Source organism: Taeniopygia guttata, chromosome 19, assembly GCF_048771995.1.
Source record: "Taeniopygia guttata chromosome 19, bTaeGut7.mat, whole genome shotgun sequence".
Classification (NCBI taxonomy): Eukaryota; Metazoa; Chordata; class Aves; order Passeriformes; family Estrildidae; genus Taeniopygia; species Taeniopygia guttata.
In genome coordinates, this window is record NC_133044.1 from 5998599 (window position 1) to 6024204 (window position 25606).

At 52.4% G+C, this 25606-nt stretch overlaps 1 protein-coding gene across 2 annotated transcripts; it reads right to left on the reverse strand.

Annotated features, from left to right (window-relative positions):
• Window positions 1-1097: 1097 nt before the first annotated feature.
• YWHAG (tyrosine 3-monooxygenase/tryptophan 5-monooxygenase activation protein gamma) lies at window positions 1098-21779 on the reverse strand. Of its 2 annotated transcripts, XR_012058660.1 has the most exons (3): window positions 21505-21779; window positions 2147-4634; window positions 1098-2116 (listed from the first exon to the last, which is right to left on the reverse strand). XR_012058660.1 is itself a non-coding variant. In NM_001245419.1 (2 exon segments), coding segments are annotated over 2 exon segments (744 nt in total). In that variant the 5' UTR covers window positions 21592-21773; the 3' UTR covers window positions 3592-3977.
• Between the last annotated feature and the right edge of the window lie 3827 nt (window positions 21780-25606).

Consider the following 25606-nt stretch of genomic DNA (forward strand, 5'->3'; position numbering starts at 1 on the left):
GCCCCCAGCCCCTCCTTGCCGGGGGTGTCGGTGCCGCAGCCCCGATCCCTCGCAGGCTGAGTCAAAGCGCATTTTCTGTTCCAGGTTCGCGGGAGGGGAATATTTTTACAGCGTGAGTCACCGCGCGTGTGGCTGCGAGCGGAAAACCATCGCGAAGGGACGGAGGTGGGGAAGGACCAAGGTGGGAAACACCCACCCAGCCACGGCTGAACCCACCGGAGCCTCCCCGCGGCTCCCACCGCCCCGCACGGCACCGCGCCCGCCCGCAGCGATGGATGGGGAGCCTCGGCAGCAGCGCAGGGGAGCGGCCTAGGAGCGGGACAGGAGCGGGACACAGGAGCGGGACACAGGAGCGGGACACAGGAGCGGGACACAGGAGCGGGACACAGGAGCAGATCCCAGGAGTAGGACGCAGGAGGCAGGAGCAGAACCCAGGAGGAGAACCCAGACACAGAACCCAGGAGCAGGACCCAGGAGAAGAACCCAGGAGCAGGACCCAGGAACAGGACACAGAAGCAGGACCCAGGAACAGAACCCAGGAGCAGGATCCTGAAACAGGAGGCAGGAGCAGAACCCAGGAGCCAGAACCCAGGAACAGGATCCAGGAGCAGGAGGCAGGAGCAGAACCCAGGAGCTGAACCCAGGAGCAGGACACAGGGGCAGAACCCAGGAGCTGAACCCAGGAGCAGGATCCTGAAGCAGAACCCCAGGAGCAGGACCCAGGAGCAGGAGGCAGGAACAGAACCCAGGAGCAGGGCCCAGGAACAGACCCCAGGAACAGACCCCAGGAGCAGGACTCAGGAGCAGAACTCAGGAGCAGGACCCAGGAGCAGGATCCTGAAACAGAACCCAGACACAGAACCCAGAACAGACCCCAGGAACCAGAACCCAGGAGCAGAACCCAGGAGCAGGATCCTGAAGCAGGACCCAGGAGCAGGACCCAGGAGCAGATCCCTGACACAGAACCCCAGGAACAGACCCCAGGAGCAGATCCCTGACACAGAACCCCAGGAACAGACCCCAGGCCATTCCCCAGCCCCCCAAGTCCCACGGAGCCCCCCAGAAAGTCGAGACAGGCGATAACAATTAAGCAGCGCTGACGTCAGATCTGTAAGTTTATTTGCTCAATGTACGACGGCTACATAATGACTCACATTCATGATATTCCATCACTGAGGAAAAACTGCTAAGAATGGTCCGTGTGTGAAATAATTCCTTACAGAAACACGGAGTTGGAAAAATAATCACTGATTAGACCTTAAAAATAGTTCACTGCATAACATGACAAAAAGCACAAACAAAGGCTCATTCAAAGAACACAGTCATTGTTCTCCTACACTGTAATAGTTATAATTTCACCATGACGAACACCAGACATTAAGATTAAGCTAACACTGGTGTTTTCTTTTGCTTTTTTTTTTCCTTTTTAAAAACAAAATCATATATAATTGCATGTCACTATAGCAACATCCATAACAGATCAGTTTGTTACGATCACTATTTGGTAGAGCAAACTTTACCCCCAAAAAAAAGAAAATGAAAGAAAAATAAATTAAAAAACTTTAAAAAATTTTTGAAGACTATTTTGTCATAGGAATACATAACATCTACAGTATAAGTTAATAAATTTCAAGCTACTGTATAGAAATACGACACTAGCATGCACAATATTGTATCAATAGAGTAATGGAGCAGTAATCATTTCACTGGAGAGACAGTATCATAGGCAAGTGCATCTCTTAAAAAATTAAAGAAACCATTCAAGCTGCTTAAAAATCAAGTCCCTGACCCCCACTCCGTTTTTAGCCCTCTTGTGCCATCTCTCCTGCATAAGTTTCCTAAAGCAGCCAGAGCAAAAAGCCAAAAAGAGTAGTAATTATTTGGAGAAAAACTAAAAAAAAAAAACTAAAAAAAAGAAAAAAAAAAAGATAGGTTTTGTAATTCCAGTAAATCACTTCCAATTACACAGCTGGGACAACACTGCTCATGGGACACGGGGTTGATGAGAGGGAGGTCAGAAGCTTAAAGCATCTCCCGGTCCCGGCACCGGCACCGCACGCCTGTGGGATGCTGCGCCCAAATTCCGAGGGGGATGCTCAGAGCAGGCAAACCCGGCCTAAACAAAGCTGTGCTGGGCAAACCCGGCCTAAACAAAGCTGTGCTGGGCAAACCCGGCCTAAACAAAGCTGTGCTGGGCAAACCCGGCCCAAACAAAGCTGTGCCGGGCAGGGCCGGGCCGGAGCCGTGTCCGCGCCCCCGGTGCCGGTGCCGGGTGTGGCTGTGCCCCACAGCCGTGTCGGGCTGTTTCTCACAAGGGACAGGGAAAGCCTGGTTCCAAAATCAGCATCACAATCACGGTAAGGAGCTAAAAGCACGAGCGTGGTTTCTCCTCACTGCGCAGCGCTGGGGAAGCGCTGCAGGACGCAGCACTCGCCAAAGAACAGCAGTGAACCTCCACCAACCATGGAAAAAAATCAAAATTAAAGCTAAACTTACTCAAAATGGGGTAAGTAGTACCTGCTAAGCAAATTCAGATGCCCCAAATCCCACCCCCGGCCGGATCAGACAGACTCAGAAAGATTTTGCTAAGAAGAGAACTAAGTTCCTGGGCTCCCGAAGGTGGACAGAAATGTCTATGATTGTAGCTCTTCCCTCGAGGAATTTCTCTACCAAATTAGTGTCTAAGCTCCTGAAGTTCACTCATTACACCACAAGCTTCCCCAGGAGAAAAGAAAACACACCCGGCTTCCCTGGTGACAAACAAGGGAGCCCTGGGTGCTGGAGATCTGCTGACAAACCTCATGGTACAGTGGGAGAAAGTCAGGCAGAGTGAAATGGCAGTGCAATCCCTGAGGAAGCAGCTGTGGCACCTTAAATCAGGATGGTCTTTTGAAATACCAAACACAGTACATGACATACAGACCTGAATGCTCTTTATTTTTAATATTTTTTTTATTGGTTTTTTATTTAAGTGGCATTTTTAAGTTTAAACACTTCCCCCTTTGTCTAATTAAGTTCTTAAACCTTTTGCTGTGGACTTAAAATAGTTGAAACAGCCGCTAGCCAAGCACCTGTTAAGCTGTTGACCAAAAAACTAGAGCAGCTTTGATGTTCCTCGGGCGGGCGGTCTTCTTGCCTTGGGCGACACAGAATAGCTAAAGCCAGTCCACAGGCGAGGACTGCTCAGGAAGGCAAGCCAAAAGAACTAGCAAAAGAAAGAAAAACAGACAATCAAAGGCTTGATGTCATATGGCTGTAATGTAGAAATACTGTAAACTGCAATTTAGTGTTAATACTGTAAGCTACTGTAAGCTACCCTAATAAATATCTCAACCCAAAAAAAAAAAAAAAGAAAAAAAGAAAAAAAAAAAGGAAAAAATATTGGATGGCCTAAATCCCAGGGCTTTGCAAGCCCCAAATTCTTTAGTTTTGTTGGTTTTATTTTTAATTCCTTCTCAATTTGGGGATTTGCAGCTGCGCCCTGGCAGGCAGAGCGCTGCAGAGAGAGGCCCCGCGACGTGGTGTGGGCACACGGCACCTGGGCTGCGGAAACAAACGCTCAAAGCCTTACTGGAACCACAGAACTCCCTTTTTTTTTTTTTTTTTCCAAATGTTTTTGCGTTGCTTTCCTTAAAAATGAGGGCCATTCCATCCACGCGAATTTGTCTTAAAACCCTTTTTTTATTTCTAGCAATAAAGTTAAATTAAAGACAGCTCCACTTGTATTAATAATCTACAGAACAGTCCATATGCCAGTGAGGCTGCTATTCCATACCAGCACAGCCAGCCTGACTTCCACTAGTGGTGTTTTGGCAAAAATGTCAACGAGGCAATCAAAGACAGGTTGTGGGGGGCCTCCCTGGGAAGGTGTCCCCTCCCTTTCCCTCCCCCACCCCGGACCCCCCCCCACTCGTGGGAAAAAAATAAAGACTGCAGTAGTTAGCATCAGCGTGCGGCTGCCAGTCCATCGGGGGGGTCTAGTTGTTGCCTTCTCCGCCGTCGTCGTCTTGCTGATCGCTCGTCCAGAGCGTTAGGTTGTCGCGGAGGAGCTGCATGATGAGCGTTGAGTCCTTGTAGGAGTCCTCGTTGAGGGTGTCCAGCTCGGCAATGGCGTCGTCGAAGGCCGTCTTGGCCAGGTGGCAGGCCTGCTCCGGCGCGTTCTGGATCTCGTAGTAGAAAACCGAGTAGTTAAGCGCCAGCCCGAGCCGGATGGGGTGGGTGGGCTGCATGTGCTCCTTGCTGATCTCGTGGGCTTCGCTATAGGCCTTCTCCGAAGACTCCACCACGGTCGCCCTCTTCTCCCCGGTGGCCACCTCGGCCAGGTAGCGGTAATAGTCCCCTTTCATCTTCAGGTAGAAGACTTTGCTCTCGTACTGCGTCTCGCTGCAGTTCTTGATCAGGTAGTTGTCCAGCAGGCTCAGCACATCCTGGCACACCGCTTCCAACTCCTTCTCGATCTTCTCGCGGTAGGCACGGACCATCTCGATCTTCTTCTCGTTCCCATCTGCGGAGGTCTTCTGCTCGATGCTGCTGATGACTCGCCAGGACGAGCGCCGCGCCCCCACCACGTTCTTGTAGGCGACGGACAACAGGTTCCTCTCTTCGTTGGACAGGGGCTCGTTCAGCTCCGTCACCTGCGCGGAGAGAGGGGGAGAAAAGAGACATTTGGGTTAAGCCCCAGCCCTCGGACATCCCATCACACCTTTGGGCGTTCTGTGCATCTCTAGAGAGGCAGGAGCTCGCCAAGTCCTGCTCTGTCATCCAGCTCTTCTCTGCCTCCATCCCAGCAGGAGCCAGCTGGGAAATCACGCTGTGGTCCAGACCACAACAAAAGGAGCAGGCTTTTGGTTTTATTTGAGAGATCAGCATCTTCCAGAACGAGAAAAATCTTCTAGGAAAGAGATGCCCTTCACCTGTAGGATGGGAGCTGGGCTTGGTGGTGCAGGGGAGAGGGACAGTCAAAGCAAGAGGGAGGAGATGGTCCATGGTTATGAGCTACCTGCATGGAGTAACACCACCAGAGCTACAGGGTGTTCTTATTTTCTGCTTCCCAAGCATGGGGCATGCTGCAGAGACACCCAAAGAATCTCTGAGATGGGGTTACACAATTACAACTGCCTCAGGCACCTGCACAAATGAGGACTTAAAAGCTCACATGGTGAAGGGGAAATCCCTCACACACTGGATTTTCCTCACTGAGGTTAACAGTGTTACCTGCCTCACGCACCACAAAAAAACCAAAGGGATTACAGAGATGACAAGCATAGAGCTCCCTCAGTAACTTGGGAAGCATCACTCAGTATGACAATAATCCCATTCCAGCTCCCACAACACCATCACTGGCTGGAGCCACCCAGGCAGCACCTTTGGCCAAGACTGCACCAGTTCCCACCCCCAGGAGCAGGAGGAGCCCTTGCAGCAGACAGGACACCATGGGGCAGCTGCACACGGCTGCTCCCCTGGGGTTACAGCTGCCAAGTGCTCCTTTGAGCCTGGGCATGGCCACTGTCCCCTTTCCCCCAGGACACGCCCCCACCCCACATCCACACCCTGGGAATCAGGCCACCAAAGCAGGAACCTGTGAGCCACCTCACGCAGTAAAGGATTAGGTAATGGCTTGGATGTGAAAAGCTTCTGCAAACACTGAGTCACTTTCACAAGGATCTGTAAGGGCAAGGTTTGCTCTGGGCCCAGATAACCACATTTATGGTGGGGATCAGGAGGCCAAAGGCCCAGCCCAGGCTCATTTGAATGGCCTGGAATGACTCACGGTTGCTCATACCATATTGCTCACACCTGCACATTCCAACACATCCATTCCTCCTGCATGCTCTGGCTAATGTCCCCTCCCAAAACCAGGTACAGCTAAGCCTGTTTCCCCACAGCAAGCAGACCCTCCACTGCCACCCCTGCTGCTGTGCGGATCTGTGCTGCTCCACAGGATGCTCTAGAGCCTGGCAGAGGAACAGCAGACACCCCTTTTCCACATGGAAGAGGGTCCTCCTGTGCAAACCAGCACAACTGCTTCTGCTCCAGGGCAAGAGACAGCGAGGGAGCAGGGAAATGGGTGTCACCTTGAGGGCAGCACCTCCTGGGACTATCAGCAGCCACCAGCGGCGCAGGACAAAGAGCACAGAGCAGGATGCCAGGGCAGCTCCCAGTGCTCCTGCCCAAGGTAAGCAGGGCAGCGATGCCCGAGCCATCCCGCAGCTCCCGGTGCTAGGCCAACCCTCACACCCTTCTCCTGGCCAAGACAACAGTGACTGTTTAACCACAGGGCCCTGGGATCCCTGTGATATCCTGCTTCCTGCAGCAGGGCCCGACCACAAAGTGCCCAAACACCCCTGGGGAGACACTCGCCCGCTGCCTCCAGCCTGCCTGCTGCACTGAGGTCTCTACTCTGCAGTTTTACAGAATGTCTGCCTTCTTTCTTCCCTCTCAGTGACACCTACACAAACCATAGTAAAGATTCTGTGAGTTAAAGACATCTTTGGCTGCACAACCAGGTGTCCCCCTGCTCCAGAGCTTACAGGTTGTCTGTCCTCAGAGATACCAAAGACTCCATCAGGTTACCTGAGAGCTTATTCCACCTAAACTGCCCTGTTTTGAGTGAGGGATTTGGAAATAGAAACATCCAGAAATCCCAGCCTCAGTTATTCTCTTCCAGCTGTAAATGGAGTGTCCAACACCAACAGCCATACAAGAGACTCACTGACTCCAAGAGTCTTCTGTCCTGACAGCGGTTGAGGAGATTGATCACCAGATGAAATTCTGCTTTTAGCAAGGTGCTCCCTGAGAAGAGACACCAGATTTGAAGTGAGGAACAAGCAGGTGCCCCACAGACACGTCTGCAGATACTCATCACTGCAGGAAGTAGATTTACCTCCTCTCACCAGAAGAGTCTTGCTGGAGGACAGATTTATTAAAACTACAGGGAGTTCCGTGGGATTAGCTTTGCCATAAACATTTTAAATTCGAAGCTATTAAGGATTATGGAGGAAAGTTGCCTGTCAAAATCCTTTCATTCTGAAGGCTGACAGATGGAAGGTACACCTGTGGAGACAGCAGATTCCCCCAGGGAGCTCACAGGGAACTTGTAAAAGCAGGAAGGGAGCCTTGTTAACCATCTCACTGCTTTCTAGCAGGACCCAGACTCCCAGGAAGGAGCACTGCAGAGACACGGCCAAGATGTGACATGGGTGGGGACAAGGACCACAGCCCTCAGCACCAGGAGAGAGAAGAGGCTGCTGTCCCACACATTTCAGTAGACAATTGAGCTGAGGGAGGAAGAACAGAAAACCATCTGGCTCTTGCATTCCCAGCAGGAAGAAAATGCAAGATGCCCAGGACACAGGTATCAGACAGCAGGGTACACTGAGCTGCCTTATCAGAGTCAGAAAAAGGCAGAGAATATGTATTCCAGGTTCAGCTGCTTTTGAGCCCATCTCTGCCCTCAGTCTGCCAAGAGCTATGTGCTGCCCGCTCACCTGTGCTGGCATTTTCCAGACTGTGTCACTCTGCTCTTCCCACAGCACTGCACCAGCGCCCATCTCTAGCAGAAACCACTCCAACACCTCTGCACCAGCCTGCCACAGGCACGTGGGGCTGTGCCTTCTCTGCAGCCTGTGCTGGCCAAACAAATGCTGTTTTTTTTTTTGTTTTCTTGGGTTCTTTTTTTACACTGCAGGATACCAAAACGAAGTGAGTTACACCAAGCCACTGGCGAAAGTCTTCATTTGGCATTAGGAGGGCTTGGCAGCAGCACAAAGCCATCAGCCCCCAGCTGGAGTCTACCTGCTCTTTGGGAAGCTCAGTCAGTCTGAATTTTACTTCCCTGGCCACCAGCAGAGAACAGCAGAATTTGCTCTGCAAATCTCAGTAACTGCCCAGCCCCACCTCACTCTTGAGCTCATGGAAACCAGGGAGAGGGGCAGGAGATGCATGAGCCAGTGTCAAATCCTGGATGTGGCATAAACAGCCAAGGACAGGGAGATGATCCACATGGTGGAAACTTGATAAAGGAAAGTCTTTCAGCTATTCTGGAAAAATAAAAAGGGAGAACACACCTGCCAGGAGCAGACTGCACAAGGACACCTAGGCAGGGAGTGCAGGGAGCAGTCCATGCTGCCAGGCTCTGGCTGGGAGGCACGTTCATCACCAAGCTGGAGGACACTGCCACTTCCAGTCTCACCAGTTCTCTGATGGCACAGTGTCTGCACCACCAAGACTCAAGTGCCCTTAAGCCACAGAGAGACTCCTTGAGTTCCCGTTGGACAAAAATTACTGGAAGTATAGGGTTTATACTGCTTGGGAGACCAGAGGCTTGTACAAATTCGAGCCCTCCGATTTGCAACAAAGCACTGCAGAGGCACCACCATCTCTGAGAAGGTTTTCCTGATTTCTCCACTACAGCTGGAGCTCTGACTCAGCACGCTGCCCAAAACCTGGCAGGCTCCCGGCATGCCCGAGGATCACATTGCAGCCAGGCAAGGTTCAGCCTCTTGAGGAGAAGCAGGGAACAAACAAAACTTCACCTGTCCCTAATGTCAAGGCATGTAAACTCCAAAAGCCCAAGGGTTGGTTCTACAGCACCTTCTTTCTGGAAGAATCCTGATTAACAGGCTTTGGTGAGACCCACAGGGAAGGTTTGCTCCCACAGAACAGCAAGTTCGGTTGGCTAGGGGCTTATTTCAGGACTCCCATCCTCCACTTCTCACCCTGCATGAATAGTCTGAGTAAACATCAGGAAATGACTGATTTTGAGGTCCCCTCAGTGACTGCAATGAAGATTCATCACAGGACTTAGTTCTACCTGTTTATTCCTGCACACTTTTCACTTAGTTTGATAATTAAGTGCCCACCCATTTACAGCTTCTGCCTGGCTTTGATGTCTTATCTTAAAGCAGACAGCACTGGCAAGCTGACAGGACCCAGAGATCCTTCCCTGGGGAATACCATCAACATCTGACAGTTTAACCCATCTTATAAACCTCCACACCTGCTGTTCTTATTGCCTAAAAGAGAATTCGAGTCCTTCAGGACATCAGACAGCTACAAAAGAGTGAAGCTTTCCTGGAGAGACAGACATGAGAACTTCAAACTGTTCACTGAGAAAAGCTTATAGAGATCATCAGAGGTCCTCTCCCACCAGGATACACAACATCCATCTACATTCCATCCACAGCTCCTGCACCATGTAATTAAATTTGTTATCTCTCCACACAAACCCTAGCAAGTGCCTTGTTTTCCTTCACATGCAGCACATTAGTCTGAGCTCTGGCCTGAAGGTCCTCTTCTGTTTCATTTTTTGAAAGGCAAATGTGCTTTTGAAACAATGTTCTGACCAAATCCAACCACTGAAATTCCTTCTTGGTCTGTAGCCACTGGCAGAGGGAGCACCAGCACAAAACCCCTCTGGGCTCAAGCAGCTGAAAGAGGTCACAAAACCTACAGACATGTCACCTCCCCCCATCTCCAGCTGCTGTCTCATGCTGCCCACCACCCATGAGTAGGGAACACGGCCTCAGGCTGTGCCAGGGCAGGTTCAGGCTGGACATCAGGAAGAAATTCTTCACAGAAAGGGCTGTCAGGCATCAGAAGGAGCTGCCCAGGGAGCTGGTGGAGTCCCCATCCCTGGAAGAATTGAAGAAATGGCTGGACATGGCACTAAGTGCTCTGGTCTGGTTGACAAGGTGGTGACTGGTAAAAGGCTGGACTCTGTAACCTTGGAGGTCTTTTCCAACCTTAATGATTCTGTGACAAGACCACCTTCAGCAGCCCAAGTGCTGTCATTTTGGAAGGCTGTGACTGACAGACTGCCTGGATTTTTGTGTCCCCAGCTCGCCCTAACTTGAAGAAATGGCTGCCCTCATGCACATGAAATTGTCACCATTATCCAGCAGCCTGGTGAGAGTCACGACTCAATGTCACACAGCCTCACCAAGAGCAGCTTCTTCCCAAGCACCAGAGCGAGCTGCCCTACAACTCCATCACAGCACTCAGGAAGATGCTTTTCTTAAGCACTGTCCTACTTTGGCAAAGTAGGCGTGTGTTAAACCAGACCTAAATCTAAAATGTTACCAGATTGGTTTGGGTTCTTTTCCCCGTTGCCTTGCCTTCGCCCCCACGTCACACTTCCAAAGTGGAAGTCACACCATAACTGCTTCTCTCCTTGCTGACCCCTTCTGCTGTCCTCTGCTCATGTTTTAACTCAGTGTGGCCGGGGGGAGGTGGGTTGGGCTGTAGGTCAAACCCTTCCTCTCATCGCAGACAAGACAAAAAAAAAAGCACGTGCAGGCTGTGGGCAGCCACAGGTTCCCCACTGCCTTCTCCTCTGCCTGTTTCACTATGAATAATCACCTCCTAGTTCCCGTTTTCTAAGCTGGTAGGGCCAGTTCACATCACAGGACAGCAGCTGAGGGCACATGGGATGGTTCTGCCATTACATTTCAAATTGCTCCTGGTGCCTCAAGGATCAGTGTCTGTAGAAAACTGTTTATTGCTTGCAGCCCAACTGCACCTCAGAGGCTACTCAGGCACTCCAGACACCAATTAGGATTTCTGCATGTTCTACTTACACTTAACAGCAGCTTTCATCCCACTCTGCAGCCTTTATTACTTAAGGCGACTTTGAACCTCCCAAGACAAAGTCTTCAAACTGGGAGATGTGGAAACCAAGAGCTCATTTATTTTATTGGCCTTTGTAGCTTAATAACTACATGTGATTGCACTGCATTCAGGTTTGATCAGTCCTTGGAGCCTGCAGACCTCCTGCTCCAGTTTCAGTGTGGCCATCATGGCTTTCAGTTAGAGAAAAAGCAAATTTCAGCAGCTTGGGTCATTCTTGCACATGAAAAGTTGAAGGGAGCCAAGGTGAGAACACCAGTACAAGCAGCAGAGCTCTGAGCTGCTCCATTCAGTGTCTGGCAGCAGCATTTCGTGCACCAGCCCTTATCTGCAGCACTGCAGTCCCAGCACTTGGTCTAACGATTCTGGGTTTCTTTCCACTACAGAACACCTGGTGCCATTGATTTGTGTCCCTGACTTCTTCTGCAGCTCGAGATAAGGCAAACATGAGGGAGCATCTGCTGCCATGGCTATTGTGGGCAGAGAGGAGCCCAGACACATCCCAGTAATACCCCGACCTCCCAGTTTTGTGCATTTTCAAGTGCTCTACAAACAAATGTTCAAGGAGCTACAAATCATTTCTGAGTTAGCATTGCACAGTCCTGTTGCAGGGAGCTGCTCCTCTAGCCAGCATGTGCTTTCTGAGCCAGGAAGGAATTATGCTCAAATTCTCTTGTTTTCCTTATGAACACCCTGATTCCCATCAGCCTTCCTGACAGGCTATTAAACAAGATGAAAACTGGCCGTAGGACAACTTGTTTCAGCATCTTGCTGCCACTACCTGCCTCGTACTTATTAAAAACTCTCGGGGAAAATGATTGACCTCTGCTGGCCTAGTGCCTTCCCGCCAGCAGATGGAGAGAGCAGCAAGTCCAACCACATCAGTCCCAGCATTTCAGGGGATTGTCACTCAGGAGCAGATGGGATACCAGCACCTTTGCCTGCTAACTACAAAGCAACAGAAGGGATGCCAAGCTATTCCTTCCCCGGGATATGGCAGGCTGGCAGCATCATCTGCCCACTGCTGTGTTCTGGGAGTGCCTCAGCAGCAGCACAGGATCACCACCAGCCTTCTCCATCACCCAGCAGCTTGGGGAGCTCTCCTGCCCTGGATTATCTGCTCTGCTCCCTGCTGACAGGCCTGTTTTCCAAGCTCTCTGCTAAGCACGTGGAACACCAGTGCCACAGCGTGCCACTGCTGTGAGAGCTCAGACGTAGCCCTGGAGCTCACAGCAAGTTTCAGGAGCTCACAGTTGATCCACTGATCCTTCTGGAATCAGAATGACAATTCATGGTTGCTATAGGCTCTTCTGAGCTGCATTAAGCTTTTCCAGGTGAGAGTTGAGAACTCTTCCAGAGTAACTGCAGTCTTTCTTCAGAAGCATTTCTGTACAAGTTTAAAGACTTGGGGTTCTTTAATTTCTGTTTAGGCATTATTCCTCAGAAGATTCCATCTACTCACAAGCTTTTGAGCTGAAGCAGACATCTACAGGATGGCTACTGGACATTTCTAGAGTCTTAAGACTTGGTCCATGCAGAGGAAGATTTTTTTTTTTTCCTTTCCAATTCATGGTAAAACAAACCCAAGCTAAGACAGATTTCAGGGATTCTAGATAAATGCACCAAATTTCATGTGGGGAGGGTGTTTAGTGGTGCTGGAAGAATTAGCTGCTTAAAGATTTACCTCCCAGCTTCCAAGGGTACTAATCTGGCTCAGATCTTAGTGCTTTCCTGCTCACCTCCAGCCCCACTACCAGGCAGTAAGAATCCTGCCACCAGATCATCAAATCCTCCCCAGAGTGTCAAATGCCAGTCCTTGTCCTTAATCAGGGGCTCAAAAACTGCCTGTGCCCATGACCTCTACCTAGCTGAGCCAAGTGGAGAGAGAAGACTTGATGTGCCATGGGCAGGCCACCCCAAGGCTGAGAGCAGGTGCTGGCTGCTGGGAGAGCCTGTTCCCAGGTCTGCTGGAGCAGGATGAACTGGGCAATTCCTGTCTGCTGGCATGGCTTCCCTTGGCAGAGCCACTGCTGCCATGGCAGCTGCAAGCTGCTGCTCCAAAGGGTGAAACGGGAGAAGCTGCAGCCATGCAAAACTCCCTGCAGTGAGCATGCACGATTTTAGATGCCCCAAACACTTTGGGAACACCTGGTTGTTGCACATCAAGGTGAGATTCTGGAAATATTAAAAAACTCACAAGATTTTTGCTCTAGGTCTCTTGGTCTGCAGATCCAGCATTCCTTGGTGTCTCAAACATGTTTTACCAGATCAAGCAAAAGACTTTGCAGAACACCCAGGTAGATTCCTGCATGCCAGCTCCATGAGAGGTTTAACTTCTGCAACAGTGAGTAAGGTGATTATCCCTCCAGATGTACTTTACCCTCCCATTGCTTTGGGGATTTCGGGCTTGATCTTACACACCTCTAGCAAAGACAATTTTATTTAATTTCTTAAATGAACTTACAGAAAAGAAGAAAGTCGAGTTTTTGCTCTGGCAGGTTTCTGGAGCACTGCAACAAAATTTAAATTACAAGGAGGGTCACTTACTATCCGAGATCCAACTGTTTAACTCTCCTTGCCTGGCTCCCAGCCTCTTCTGAAGCCCAAGGGACTCCCACCACGGATTTCATCTCAGTTCATCACAGGTGACAGAACTCCTCAGGTACCAACATCATCTTGACACCACCAAACACAAGAAGCCAAGCTCCCAAACTCTAGGTAATGAAATATTCACTCCATGTCACAAAGCCCAACAGCATGAACAGGCAGAGCTCCAATGCCTGCCCCAGCTGGGTGTAAATCAAAGGCTGTTAATCTCCCCCAAGTTCTCATTCACTGCTGAATACTAAGCATTAGCCTTTTACAAGCAGAGATCTCCTACAGCAATTGCTGAGCCTGTCTGTTAGCACATGGCACAGCAACAGCTTCTCCACCTACTATTAATAAACTTGATGCTGCTGAGCACCACAACTGTGCAAACAACGTGTCCATCAGCAGCCTCGTTAGCACTGAGGCTGAGACTTCTCACTGGTGTTTTCCTAGAGCCTCGCTGAAACCATCTTAGAGAGGAGTCAGGAGCACACTGACACGCCAAGCAGCTTTGCTTGGTACGTAAGCAAAGACACATCCCAAGCAAGCCAACCCATCTAGCGAGATCAGAGGGAATTTGCAAACAATTAAGGAATGGTTTGCACTTGGAATCCCTGCAGACTTGCGCTCGTCCAAGCACAGCTGCCTCAAACACCCATACACGGACTCAATTCCAACATCTCCTTCACAGAAGAAAAACATTAAGTACTCTAATCCCTAATCTGGGGATCACTTTAAGGGAATCTCACGCCATCATCGGTGACACGTTCTCTAGTTACTCTCCTACTGCAATTAATTAATGCACTGCCCCTGGTCACTAGATCACTAGCTTGGGGCCAAAAATCAGGTTTGTTTAATATCTAATTGAGCATGTACTGGGTCATGTCCAAGATGTGACTAAATCTGGGTTAGCACAGAAAAACCTCAAACTGGGGGAAGTTTGCCCTTAAATAGGCAGACAAAGGCTTTTGTTTCACCAGCTACACGAAGGCTTTGCTTTTGAGAGACAGTTTTGTCAGTGTTTCCCGCAGCACAAGAATTGCTGCCTCATCATTTCAGCTCTGTTTTCCAGACTTTACCATTTCTGAGCTTTTCCAGACTATACCAAGATAACCAGCAGTGCAACCAGCATGAGACTCCAAGGTGAAGATCAACCCTTATGATTTACCAGCCCCAGCAGCTTCCAGTCCACAGGAGGGACCAAGAAGATGCAGCAGCTCAGCCTCACTGTCATTGTGCACTCAGAAAAGATGGACAAAGCCATCCCACTGCTGAGCTCCTCCCACAGGCACACTCCTCACCCAGAGCCATGGGTGGGAATCCCACATCTTGACATCTGGATTCTGGAGCAAAGAGTCACACCTCTTGCTTAAGAAAAGAAATAAATTTAAACAGCAGAATAAAAATAATGTTGTCCCTATTTTCCTTCATTTTATGCTGGGAGGAAGGACTTTGCTCATTAGATCAAGCAGCCATGGGGAAAAACATTCCCACAAAGCCATCTCATTTGCATGAGGAAAGAAGAGTTCCCCCACCTTCAATGATGGAAAGCTGCACTGGCAGAAGTACAGGCAGAGCCTGGCAGCCAGCAGCCAGGGCAGAACATTTTATCTCAAAGCCACCAGCATAAAACCAGCCACCACCATTTACCTGGACTGCTTCTTCAAGCCAAGCCAAAGGTTTCAGGGACTGAAAGACAAAGCCACCGAAAATCCAACACAGTGACCAATCCATTGCTATTTCCACCTGTTTTAGCTGGTTTCCAGGCTATCACTGCCCAGCAGTGACCATCACTAGTCAAATCGAGTCAATACGTATGTTTTCACTCAGTTTTTGCTTTTCCCAGACAAGGCAGTTGCCATTTCTCTGCAGTCATGTAAATCTAACACTGGGAGCAAGACTTCAGCTAAGGACCAGTTGGGTTAGTTACCTGTCCAGGAAAGAGCAGAAGTTGTTGAAGGCTTTCAGCTTTCCAGAAGGAAAAGACAAAGACTTGACCAGTGAAGGAAAGAAGGTCTAAGCTGGCTCCAAACCAGTTCGTACAAAAATACTCCTCACGGTCTCAGCTTTGGAAAAATCTGTCATGAGCTGCTGAGCACTGAAGCGTAGGAGAACGCCTGGAAGCACCCAGGGTGCAGCAGCTACCCAGAGACAACCTCAGTCCTGCATCACAGCTTTGCCACAGTGAGGTGGAAGATGATGCCTGGATCCTATCAAGACTGCCAATGAAGAAACGCTTGGGAAGCCAGGCAAATCCTGTTCCACTGTGCTTTGTACTGCAGTTATTCTAATATGCATTCACATTTTGCTGGCAGCACAGGAGGCTGAACAGGGCAGAAAAGCATAAGGCAGAGTCCTAAATGCCCCAGGCATTGACCCATCTGAGGAAAAGCTCCCTCAGGTCAGACTGGAGGCATTTTCCAATGCTTCCTTCCCTGTACCTGCCTTTGAACAGGCTGGTGTTTGGCTGGGACACCAAGCAGCCAGCTCTGGTCTGAACTAGTCTGACAGTCCTCATGGCTCTTCCCTGCCAGACTGGAATTGAGCTCCCTACACACCACTCACTTCTGCCAAGGAAAAAGCAGCACCAACAAGTTCAGCAGTGCTCCACATCCAAGGACACGTCTGAGCTCAGACAAAGCCACCTCCCAAAAAGCAGTTGGTTATTCAAGCACTGGCAGCTGGGACACACAGAAACTTAGATTCTTTTTTCCTAATTATGTAGCCTTGCACACAACTTCTGTGCATGGTTTACTTGGCATGAAGCTGCTCCAAACAGAAGCTCAAGAGTTCAGTCATAGAGTTGGTGCATTAGGCCCTGCTAGATGTGTCACAATCCATGGAGTTTTCTCCAGGCCCCAGCCCCTGCTCCATCAGCTGCACCCTGAGCCCTGTTTCTTCTTCTGTCCTCAAGAGCAACAGCTAGCAGATCCAATTCTCAGCTACAAGCCTGCAGGGGTAGTAGACATACCAGGCTTTGAAAAATCCTTGTCCTTAGGATTGTGACCTTGGGGTCACTCACCAGCCTGAGAACAAAACCCAGGCCCCCCCATAGGCTAATGGGGTCCATCAGGTCATTTTCACTCTACCTCCCTGATCTTAAGCTTAGCAAAGCTGAGGCTGCTGATTCCTACTTGGAAAGCCAAGCTGAGCGTGCTCCTGAGGAGCACTAATGCTACTGGCCCAGGCACAGAAAAGTGGTTCAGTAATACACCTGAAGAAGAACAAAAAGTATGGTGGGGATCCTCAAATTAAGGAAAATCTTAATTCTGCCAGCTGTAGAAGCAGAGGAAGAACCATGTTTCCATCTCCCTGATCAGAAACCAAACCTCAGCTGCAGGAGGCAGAGGGATACACCACAGTTAGAACAGTGGATAATCCTCTTGAAAGCACCATCCAGAACATCCATGAGAACCACTAAGAGGATGCCAAAGACATCATCCTGTTCCCAAGAATAGTGTACCTGCCCCTAGATGCTGGAGTGTTCAACCCAGGAAACATTTCTGGAGCTGAAGTTCTGTGGCTGTCCCTAAATTGCTATTCCCGGGTTTTCCAGCAAGCCCAAACACACATCATCAGTGTTCAAGGAGTTTATTCCAGAGAGCAACTTTGGGATCAGCTGGTGAACACAGCTGGGGCAGATAGGGTTTAACCACTGACATTATGAAGCTTATTTGGTTTACTGAAACAATTGAATCTCCTGTGAACCAACCATCTTTTTACAGAAGAAGCAGCAAATAAAGGTGGTTGAAAAAAAATTTAATAAATCAAGACAACTCCCACCAATCTTCTTGCACTTTCATGGCTAGACACCATTCAATAGATCTACTGGATAAGCCCAAATAATTCAGGGGTTCATGGAGAGCCCTTGCCCAAGTTTTACTGTTTCTGTGCCCCAGGTATAATTCAGCTGTTATATTCTCCATCACAGTCTCAGTATCACTTTTGTTTAGTTCAAGAAGAGCCATTTTGAGTCCAATCCACCCTGGCTGCTACATTTGGCCAACTAAGAAACCCACTTGGCCAAATGGGTCTTGGAAATGATCTTGGAAGTCACTGACTCTTCCTAAATGGACTAAATAAGAACTCACAGGAGCTCACAGAGGAAGTTTTAAGAGCCTGATCTGCTGCAGACTGGCCAGTTACTGTGAGCAGTGTCCACTGCAGTCACATCCAGGGCACATTGCTCCCTATCTGTGGCTTAGGTGCACATGTGACTCAGGCTACTGCTATGAGGTCCCAAGGCTGAGTCACACACAGACAACCCCACACTGTGAACCTCTACAAGGTCAGAAGGACAGGAGCTCCTGACAGCCACCATCCTGTCCTGACCCCATGGACCTCCAGGAAGGACGCCCTGCTCATGAGTCAGGCTGTCTGCAATCCCTGGCACCACTGCAGTCCACTCCACCAGTGGTCTGGAGGCACTGTGAGGCTGGGCAGAATTCAATCTGCCTGCACAAGAGCATCAATGCTGCCATTAGATGCCAACAGCTAATGACTGCACCATCCACCTCGGCACTGGGAATGGTTTCTTCAAAGCCTTCCCCAGCCCCCCTGGGAAGTGCTACTACAGCAGCTCGCACTCCTTGGTCCCCTCCCACCATCACAGATGGCCTGCCCAGCACTCCTCCTGGAGAAGCCTTTCCACCTTCACCACCCTTTTGTCTGTGTACACTGCGAGCAGAAAGCAGCTAATCATCCCTGCTCTGCTTCCTGGGGACTCTCCAGACAAGCTGCATTTGTGTTACTACCCCTTTTTCCAAGGGTGAGCTTGCTGTCTGTGTGAAGCCTTGCTGTCAGCACTGATACACTGGATGTGGGGGATGATAACCTGCCCAGCTGGTGACCACCACGGGAGAAGCCCACACACCCCGTGCCAGGGCAGGCCTGCAATTCCCCATCCTCACGCTCCTCCTCCACCCACAATGGCCATTTACTGCACCAAGCCGTGTTGTCTAAAGCTTGGAGCAGCCATCTGCTTTCCAGCACCTCCAACAGTCCCCCCCTTCACACCCACAGCTTGTGGTCCTTGCATACAGCACAGCCACTGCCCTGCTGCAGAGCTTGGGCCCCCCAAAATCGAGCAGTCAGGTGTTCCCCTCACAGGGGACAGCCCCACACTACACCATACATAGGTGTGGTGCAATAATCCTCCCTATACACTTTTAAGAGATTACTTATTTCCTGTGTAAGTTATTGCAACATCTTGTTCATTCACCTGCACGTCCCCCCAACATGAAGTCTGTGGGGAGGCACGTGCTCTGCTCCCTGGGCAGTGTTGGCAGGGGCCTGGCAGTCTCCCACCTCCGGAAAAACTCCAGCAGCACCGCTCTCCCCAGCTAATGGATATCGATCCCCAGCCCTGGCGTGGGCTCAGACAGCAAAGCTCTTCCTGAAGCTCAACCAGACAAAAATGCATCTTGCTCCAACCACCAGCACTGTGGGAAGTGAAACTCCAGCAAGCAAGCCCAAGGCCAATGTCTGACCACACTGGGACCAGCAGAGAGCTTTTCTGTCCCCCAACACCTGACAGGGTTGATGGTACCCCCAGACAGCACTGAGGTGACAAGGGACATGATCAAGGTCATGAAGACATGCCCTGGATCGATGGGCCCAGCCCTGCACCCTTCCTGGGTGTGGCATCACCTTCTGCTCCCTCTGGTAGGTGAGGGGACCATCTGCTGTGTTTTCAGAGACCCCTCAGGAAACCTGCCCCTTTTGGGGGCTGAAGGAGCAATCCTGCTCCTGCAGCACCAACATAACTGCAGGTAGGGGCACTGGCAGCTAGCACTTGCAAGCAAGGAGGTAGAAGTTATTATATATAAATAATATTTTTGAGAAACTACTGCGATCCCAGACATCACCAGATGAATCAGCAGACAGCAAGAACCCCAGCACACCATTTCCATTTTAAACCACTAACACAGCCATTCAGCACAGGCTCCCAAGCAGACAGGGCTGAGGCTGAACAACCCACCCCACGTGAGGTGGCCACCAAAATGCGAGGGTGAGATGAAGCTGCAGGAAAACGAGCCAGGACGGGTGTGAAAGGAGAACCACCCAGCAGGGTGCTAGGCAGGGCTAGGTTTGGAGGGCAGGATGGCTCTGCATCACCTTCGCTAGGCGCAGCCCGCATGCTCTCTGCTACCGCCTGGGTGCATTGCAGCTTGGACCATGGCATATGACATCACTAGGCGTTGCTACGGAAATGAGTGCGAGGTCATCAGCCTCCCGCACAACCGGGCTGGGGGCTGGGCAGCGCAGGGGGCCGGGGATAACCGGCTGGGACACGGCTGGGACATGGCTGGGACACGGCTGGGACATGGCCGTGCCGGAGTTGGGTGCAGAAAGGAAGAACAAAGCTCTGCCTTTTGTTTGCTGGTGAAGGGAGGCGTCAGCGCTCCCGCTGGGGATCGTTCCTTACGGCAGCTGATAAGAGGCGTTAGCCCGGGTTACTGTTTCACCAGGGCCCGTAAGGAAAAATCACACATAGCAGTGCGCTTAACAGCACCTCGGGTTCGAGCAGGCTAAGAGAAATTCATAGTTCAACACGGCTGTGAGTCCCGGGCATATCCCTGCTGGCTTTGTCACGGCGGTATTATCCGTAGGAAATGAGCTGTAGGATCTGCTCACACAGCAGGCTTTGCTTTAAAACGAATAGATGCCGCTATCAGAAAATGGTATAAAAGCCATAGTGCAGCAGAGGGACAGCCCGGCTGGTTTAATGTGATAATATCTCGTGCCGATTATCCGTATTTCATTCCTTGATAAGACATCTCCTCCCTCCCCGGGCTCGGGCTGTGACAGTTTTGTCTGTTTGATAAATGCAAGGTTATTGACAAAATGGTGCAATATGGGCAAACAGAGCTGCACCCACGGCAGACTGCGACATTCCCAGATCGGCATTCACTTTTCATCAGCCGGGGAGGACACCCCAGCTCCCAGCAAAGGTTCAGACCTGACTAAGAAGACAAACATAAAGAACAGTTTTCCCCTTTAAAGCACCCCCTCCCTCCCTCCACCCAGTCTAGCCTCTCTGCAATATGACAAATGCAGAATCTTCTGGAATGACTTGATCCTGCCTCCCACAATTGCTTTGTTTGCAAGATCAGATCAGAGATATGGCTTTTTTTCCCTTCTTATATTGTCAAAATGTCAGTATTGAAGGGGAGCGTTCAGTGTCACAAATCAGATCAGCCTGCTATATGCAGAGTCTTTATTTTAAGAGTGTGAAATGAATACAACATGACTCAATTCATAAATCTCCAACCAAGAGCAGTAAAAATAAGAGCTTTGACAGTGAAAGGGCTCCCGATCTTTGGGGTCAGGAGCACACACCATCCCCGGCGACCACGCGTGGGAAGGGATGCACGGGGAGATATTTCGGTAACGGGGAGAGATGTATGTGCACAAAACCCCCCAACACCCGGTGTCCCCCCTGCCTCGCCCCACGGGGCCCCGAGCCGGTGTGACCCCCCTGGGCAGCGCCGCACCCCGCCTGGCTCCTCTGCCCCGCTGGGGAGGGGGCACGGGAGGGGGCCTGGGGCGGGGGGAGAGAAGAACTGCGGCTGGAAGGTGATGTGGGGGCTGCAGGGCTGCCCTAGGGCAGAGCAGGGGATGTGGGGGTGCCCTAGGGCAGAGCAGAGGATGTGGGGGTGCCCTAGGGCAGAGCAGGGGATGTGGGGCTGCCCTAGGGCAGAGCAGAGGATGGGGGGGTGCCCTAGGGCAGAGCAGAGGATGGGGGGGTGCCCTAGGGCAGGGCAGGGAGATGAGTGCGGCTGGGTGGGGGCAGCAGGGCAGGGGGTTTAGAGCAGGGGGAGGATGGGGGGCGGCTCTAGGGCAGTCAGGGGGATGTGTGCGACTGGGTGGGGGCCCCGGAATAAGGGAGAAGATGCGGGGGGGGGGTTTAGGGCAGGAGAGAGCGATGCGTGAGGCTGGATGCGAGCCCCACAGCAGGCAAAAGATGCGGGGAGGGGCTCTAGGGCAGAGCAGCAGGATGCGTGGGGGCCCCAGAGCAAGGAAAAGGATGCGTGGGGGGCTCTAGGGCAGGGACGGGGGTCGGGAGAAAGCAAAGTAAACGTGGATGGGGGAAAGCGCCGGGAGCGGGACGCAGCAGGGCTGGCGGAGGGCGAAGGGACCGCGGCCCTCACACCCCCGCGGGCCCCGCCGAGCCCACAACGGGGAACACGCGGGGAGGGCGGCCCCGGCGGAGCAGGAGGAGGAGGAGGAGGAGAGGGGCGGTGTGTGAGGGTGTGGGGAGCGCCACGGCCGCGGGACGGGACTCACGTTCTTCATGGCGGCCGCCATGTCGTCGTATCGCTCGGCTTGCTCGGCCAGCCGGGCCTTCTGCACCAGCTGCTCGCGGTCCACCATCTTCGCGGGGTCCGGGGGGGAGAGGGGCGAGGAGGCTGCGGGCTCCGGGAGGAGGAGGAGGAGAAGGAAGGAGGAGAAGGAGGACGAGGAGGGCGCGGCGGGCTCGGCGCTGCTGCGGCTGAGGCGGCGGCGGCGGCTGCGCCCGGTGCTGTGCGCGCGCCGCGGGCCACCACAACCCCCCTGCGCGCGCCCCGCCCCACCCCGCGGCCCCGCCCACTCCCCGCCCGCGGGGCACGACGGGAGATGAAGTCCTCAGGTGCGCAAGCGGCGCCGGGTTCGTGCGGCACAGCCTCGCCCTTCGGGACTACAGCTCCCGTCGTGCCCCGCGCCAAGGCACCGCCCCCTCGGCCCCCCTGGGCCCCGCCTGTGCTGATTCACCGGAGCCCGGCCCGGGTGGGCCGCGGAGGGCGCGGCTCGTGCCGGGAGAGCGGGGGGGCACCGAGCCCTGGGCACCGAACCCTGGGTACCGAACCCTGGGCACCGAGCCCTGGGTACCGAACCCTGGGTACCGAACCCTGGGTACCGAGCCCTGGGCACCGAACCGGCCTGGGCACTGAACCCTGGGTACCGAGCCCTGGGCACCGAGCCCTGGGTACCGAACGGCCTGGGCACCGAACCCCGGGCACCGAAACCTGGGCACCGAGCCCTGGGCACCGAACCCTGAGTACCGAACCCTGGGCACCGAGCCCTGGGTACCGAGCCCTGGGCACAGAACCATGGCCACCGAGCCCTGGGCACCGGGCGGGCCTGGGCACCGAACCCTGGGCACTGGGCGGGCCTGGGCACCGAACCCCGGGCACCGAACCCTGGGCACCGAACCCTGGGCACGAACCCTGGGCACCGAACCCTGGGCACCGAACCCTGGGCACCGAGCCCTGGGTACCGAGCCCTGGGCACCAAACCATGGGCACTGAACCCTGGGCACCGAGCGGGCCTGGGCACTGAACCCTGGGCACAGAACCCTGGGTACCGAGCCCTGGGCACAGAACCATGGGCACCGAACCCTGGGTACCGAGCCCTGGGCACCGAACCCTGGGCACTGGGCGGGAATGGGCACCGAACCCTGGGCACAGAACCCTGGGTACTGGGTGGGCCTGGGCACCGAGCCCTGGGCACCGAACCCTGGGCACGAACCCTGGACACCGAGCGGGCCGGGGCACCGAGTGGGCATGGGCACCAAGCAGCACCGGGTGGGCCTGGGCACCGAACAGCCCTGGGCACTGAGCCCTGGGCACCGAGCAGCGGGACAGGGCAGGAACGCACCCTCAGGCCGCGCATCATCACGGCCCGGCCCGCTCGTGGCCCCAGAGCCGTTGGCAGCACGGAGGTGTGCAGGGCAGGGACGCTCCCACAGCCCGGGCCCACTCACAGCCCGGGCCCACTCACAGCCCACGGGCACTCCCAGCGCTGCTCTCAGAGCCTGGAGCCACACACAGCATGGTCCCACTCATGGCCAGACCCACGAGCGGGCCTGACCCACACACATCCTGATCATACAGCTCGAGCCCACCTACAACCAAACCCACTCACAATCCAAACCCACCCACAACCAAACCCACCCACAACCAAACCCACCCACAACCAAACCCACTCACAACCAAACCCACCCACAACCAAACCCACTGAAAACCCTGATTCACTCAAAACCCCGACCCGCTCCTGTCCTGGTCCCGCTCACAGCTCATGCACCCTTCCCTGGCAGTGTTGCTGTGCCTGGGGTCTCTGCCACTGTGGCATGGTGACAATCTTGTGCCCTTTTTCCCACCATGGCCAGGGTCCCGACCCACAGAGGAGAGCATTCCCACTGGAGATCAGCTCTGGGTAGTGGGTAATGACAGCCACCTTGGGCACACAGTGCACTCACACATGGATAACCCGTGGGATGAAAACATGTCTGCTCCAGCCATGGGGGGCTCTGCTACATGGGAGAGCCACTGGGAGTCATAAAACATCCCACTTTCCTAAAAATCTATGGATAAAGTGATGCTGGGAGGAGGCTACAGCACTGGGAGGAATGAAAGGATTTAATGGACCCTGTTTTCCTCAAAAGCCTCTGGATAAAGCGGTGCTGAGAGGATGCTGTGGCACTGGGAGAAAGGAAAGGGGTCTAACAAACAGTGGTCCTAATGGAAGCACTTTACCCTCCTTGGAGCAACACCCTTTTGGGGCAAGTTGAATGTGGCTTTAGCACTGCTCTGCAAATAACAGAGAATGGCATCGCCTGGATTTGTGTAGCACAAAAATCCTCCTTTGTTTACAGCTTCCGAGAGCAGAAGAAATCCCCCTCTCTGATAAACAGAACCAGAAACACGCCAGGATCCTCTCCATTTCCTCTCCAAAAATCAGATTCTGTGCAACCCCAGCCTCACACCCCACAGGGCACGTGGCTCTGAGTGAGAACAGCCTTTGTGCCCAGCCTCTGTGCCCATCCCCAGGAGAGATCCCACAGACAAGGGCAGTTTATTCCCCTCCCCTGATAAAGGCTCATTCATCCTCCCCAGGGCCTCGCTGTCATCGCTGGAGAACTCCCCCAGTGGGGCTCTGGGTTGTTTTCACCCTAGCACCAGTTTTGGGAGAGGGCTTGTGTAAAAAAAAATGCAGAGTGCAAAGAGAATATTAAAGGAGTTTGGTTCCCAAATTATTTTTTTCAGTTATTGCTGCCATTTCTTATCATTAATCTGGAGGTATCTGTGGGGCACCACCCGAGCCAAGCACGCTCAAGTCTGTGAATGGATGAGAACACACTCCTTGCTCATCCCCTTCTGAGTGATCCTACTGCATTTGGGCCAGATACATGCATCCCCTAACTTGGAAAATAAATAATATTATCCCTTGGGTACAATTCCTGGGTTCTCCTGGCCAATATTGAACACAAGCCCAGACCTGAAGAAGTACTTTTGCACCTGGAAGATCCCCTGATTTCTCCAAATATATCAACAGTCCTAATAAAAACTGTTGCCTCTCCATACAAACCTTTGGAATCTTATCTAGTATTTTCCATAAACCTGGCACATTCTCAGCCAGCCCAACTCTGCTGATTTACAGTGACCCTGTTTTTGCCCCAAAACGAGCAAATACTGATTTATTTCTGTCAGAGCACCAGAGCCATAAATACATTTCCCAACGCAGATGATTTCCTTCCCCATCACAGGTCAGAACAGGATATTCATGATGCTGTAAATTCTTCAGAGTAGCAAGCTGGCTGTAATATATATCTGCACTGAATCCAGCCCCCTTTTTGAGCTCTGATGTATAAATCAACACCCCTCACAACACCTAATTCCTCTGCTGCACAGCCTGGGCAGCAGTGGGGTGAAGGTTTGGTGGTGGATGGTCCAAATTAGAAGGTTCTGGTGGGCAGCACGGGCAGCTGGAGGTGTTACCTGTCTGGACATCACTAAATCCCCTTTTCCCACCTCTGGTGCCTGCAGACACCCCTCAGTGAGAGGCTGGGGCAGCTGCTGTGTTGGGAAATCACAATGACCCAAAGGATGTGGGTCTGTTCTGCAGATGTCCCAGAAAAACCTAATAACCTCAATTCTGCCTGCAGGATTAAAAATACTTCTCTGCGTTCAAATGTGCCACTTTGTTAATTCCTGTGGCCTGGAAGAAGAGTCTTTCTCTTTGCATTTTCTTGCTTTGTGTCAATGCCTTGTGACACTGTGAGGGAAGGCAGGAAATTCTCTGTGACTTGGAGCTTTGCTTGGGTGAGCTGCTGAGTGCTCTGAAAATGGATCCAGAAATCCTCACCCCTCGCTCCCTGTGGGACAGTGACAGTCATGTGCCCCTATCCTTGTGCCTTTTCCCTCCATGTCTGCTTGCTTGGGGCCAGGGAGATGCCCAGGGAAGGGGATGCCAGGGAAGGAGATGCCCAGGGAAGGGGATGCCCAGGGAAGGGGATGCCCAGGGAAGGGGATGCCCAGCCTGGGAGATGTGTGGTGCAGGTGCCCCAGCCTGTCCCCACCCTAGGGATTGTCACCCCAGGTACACCAGCACACCTGCCACACCTCACAGC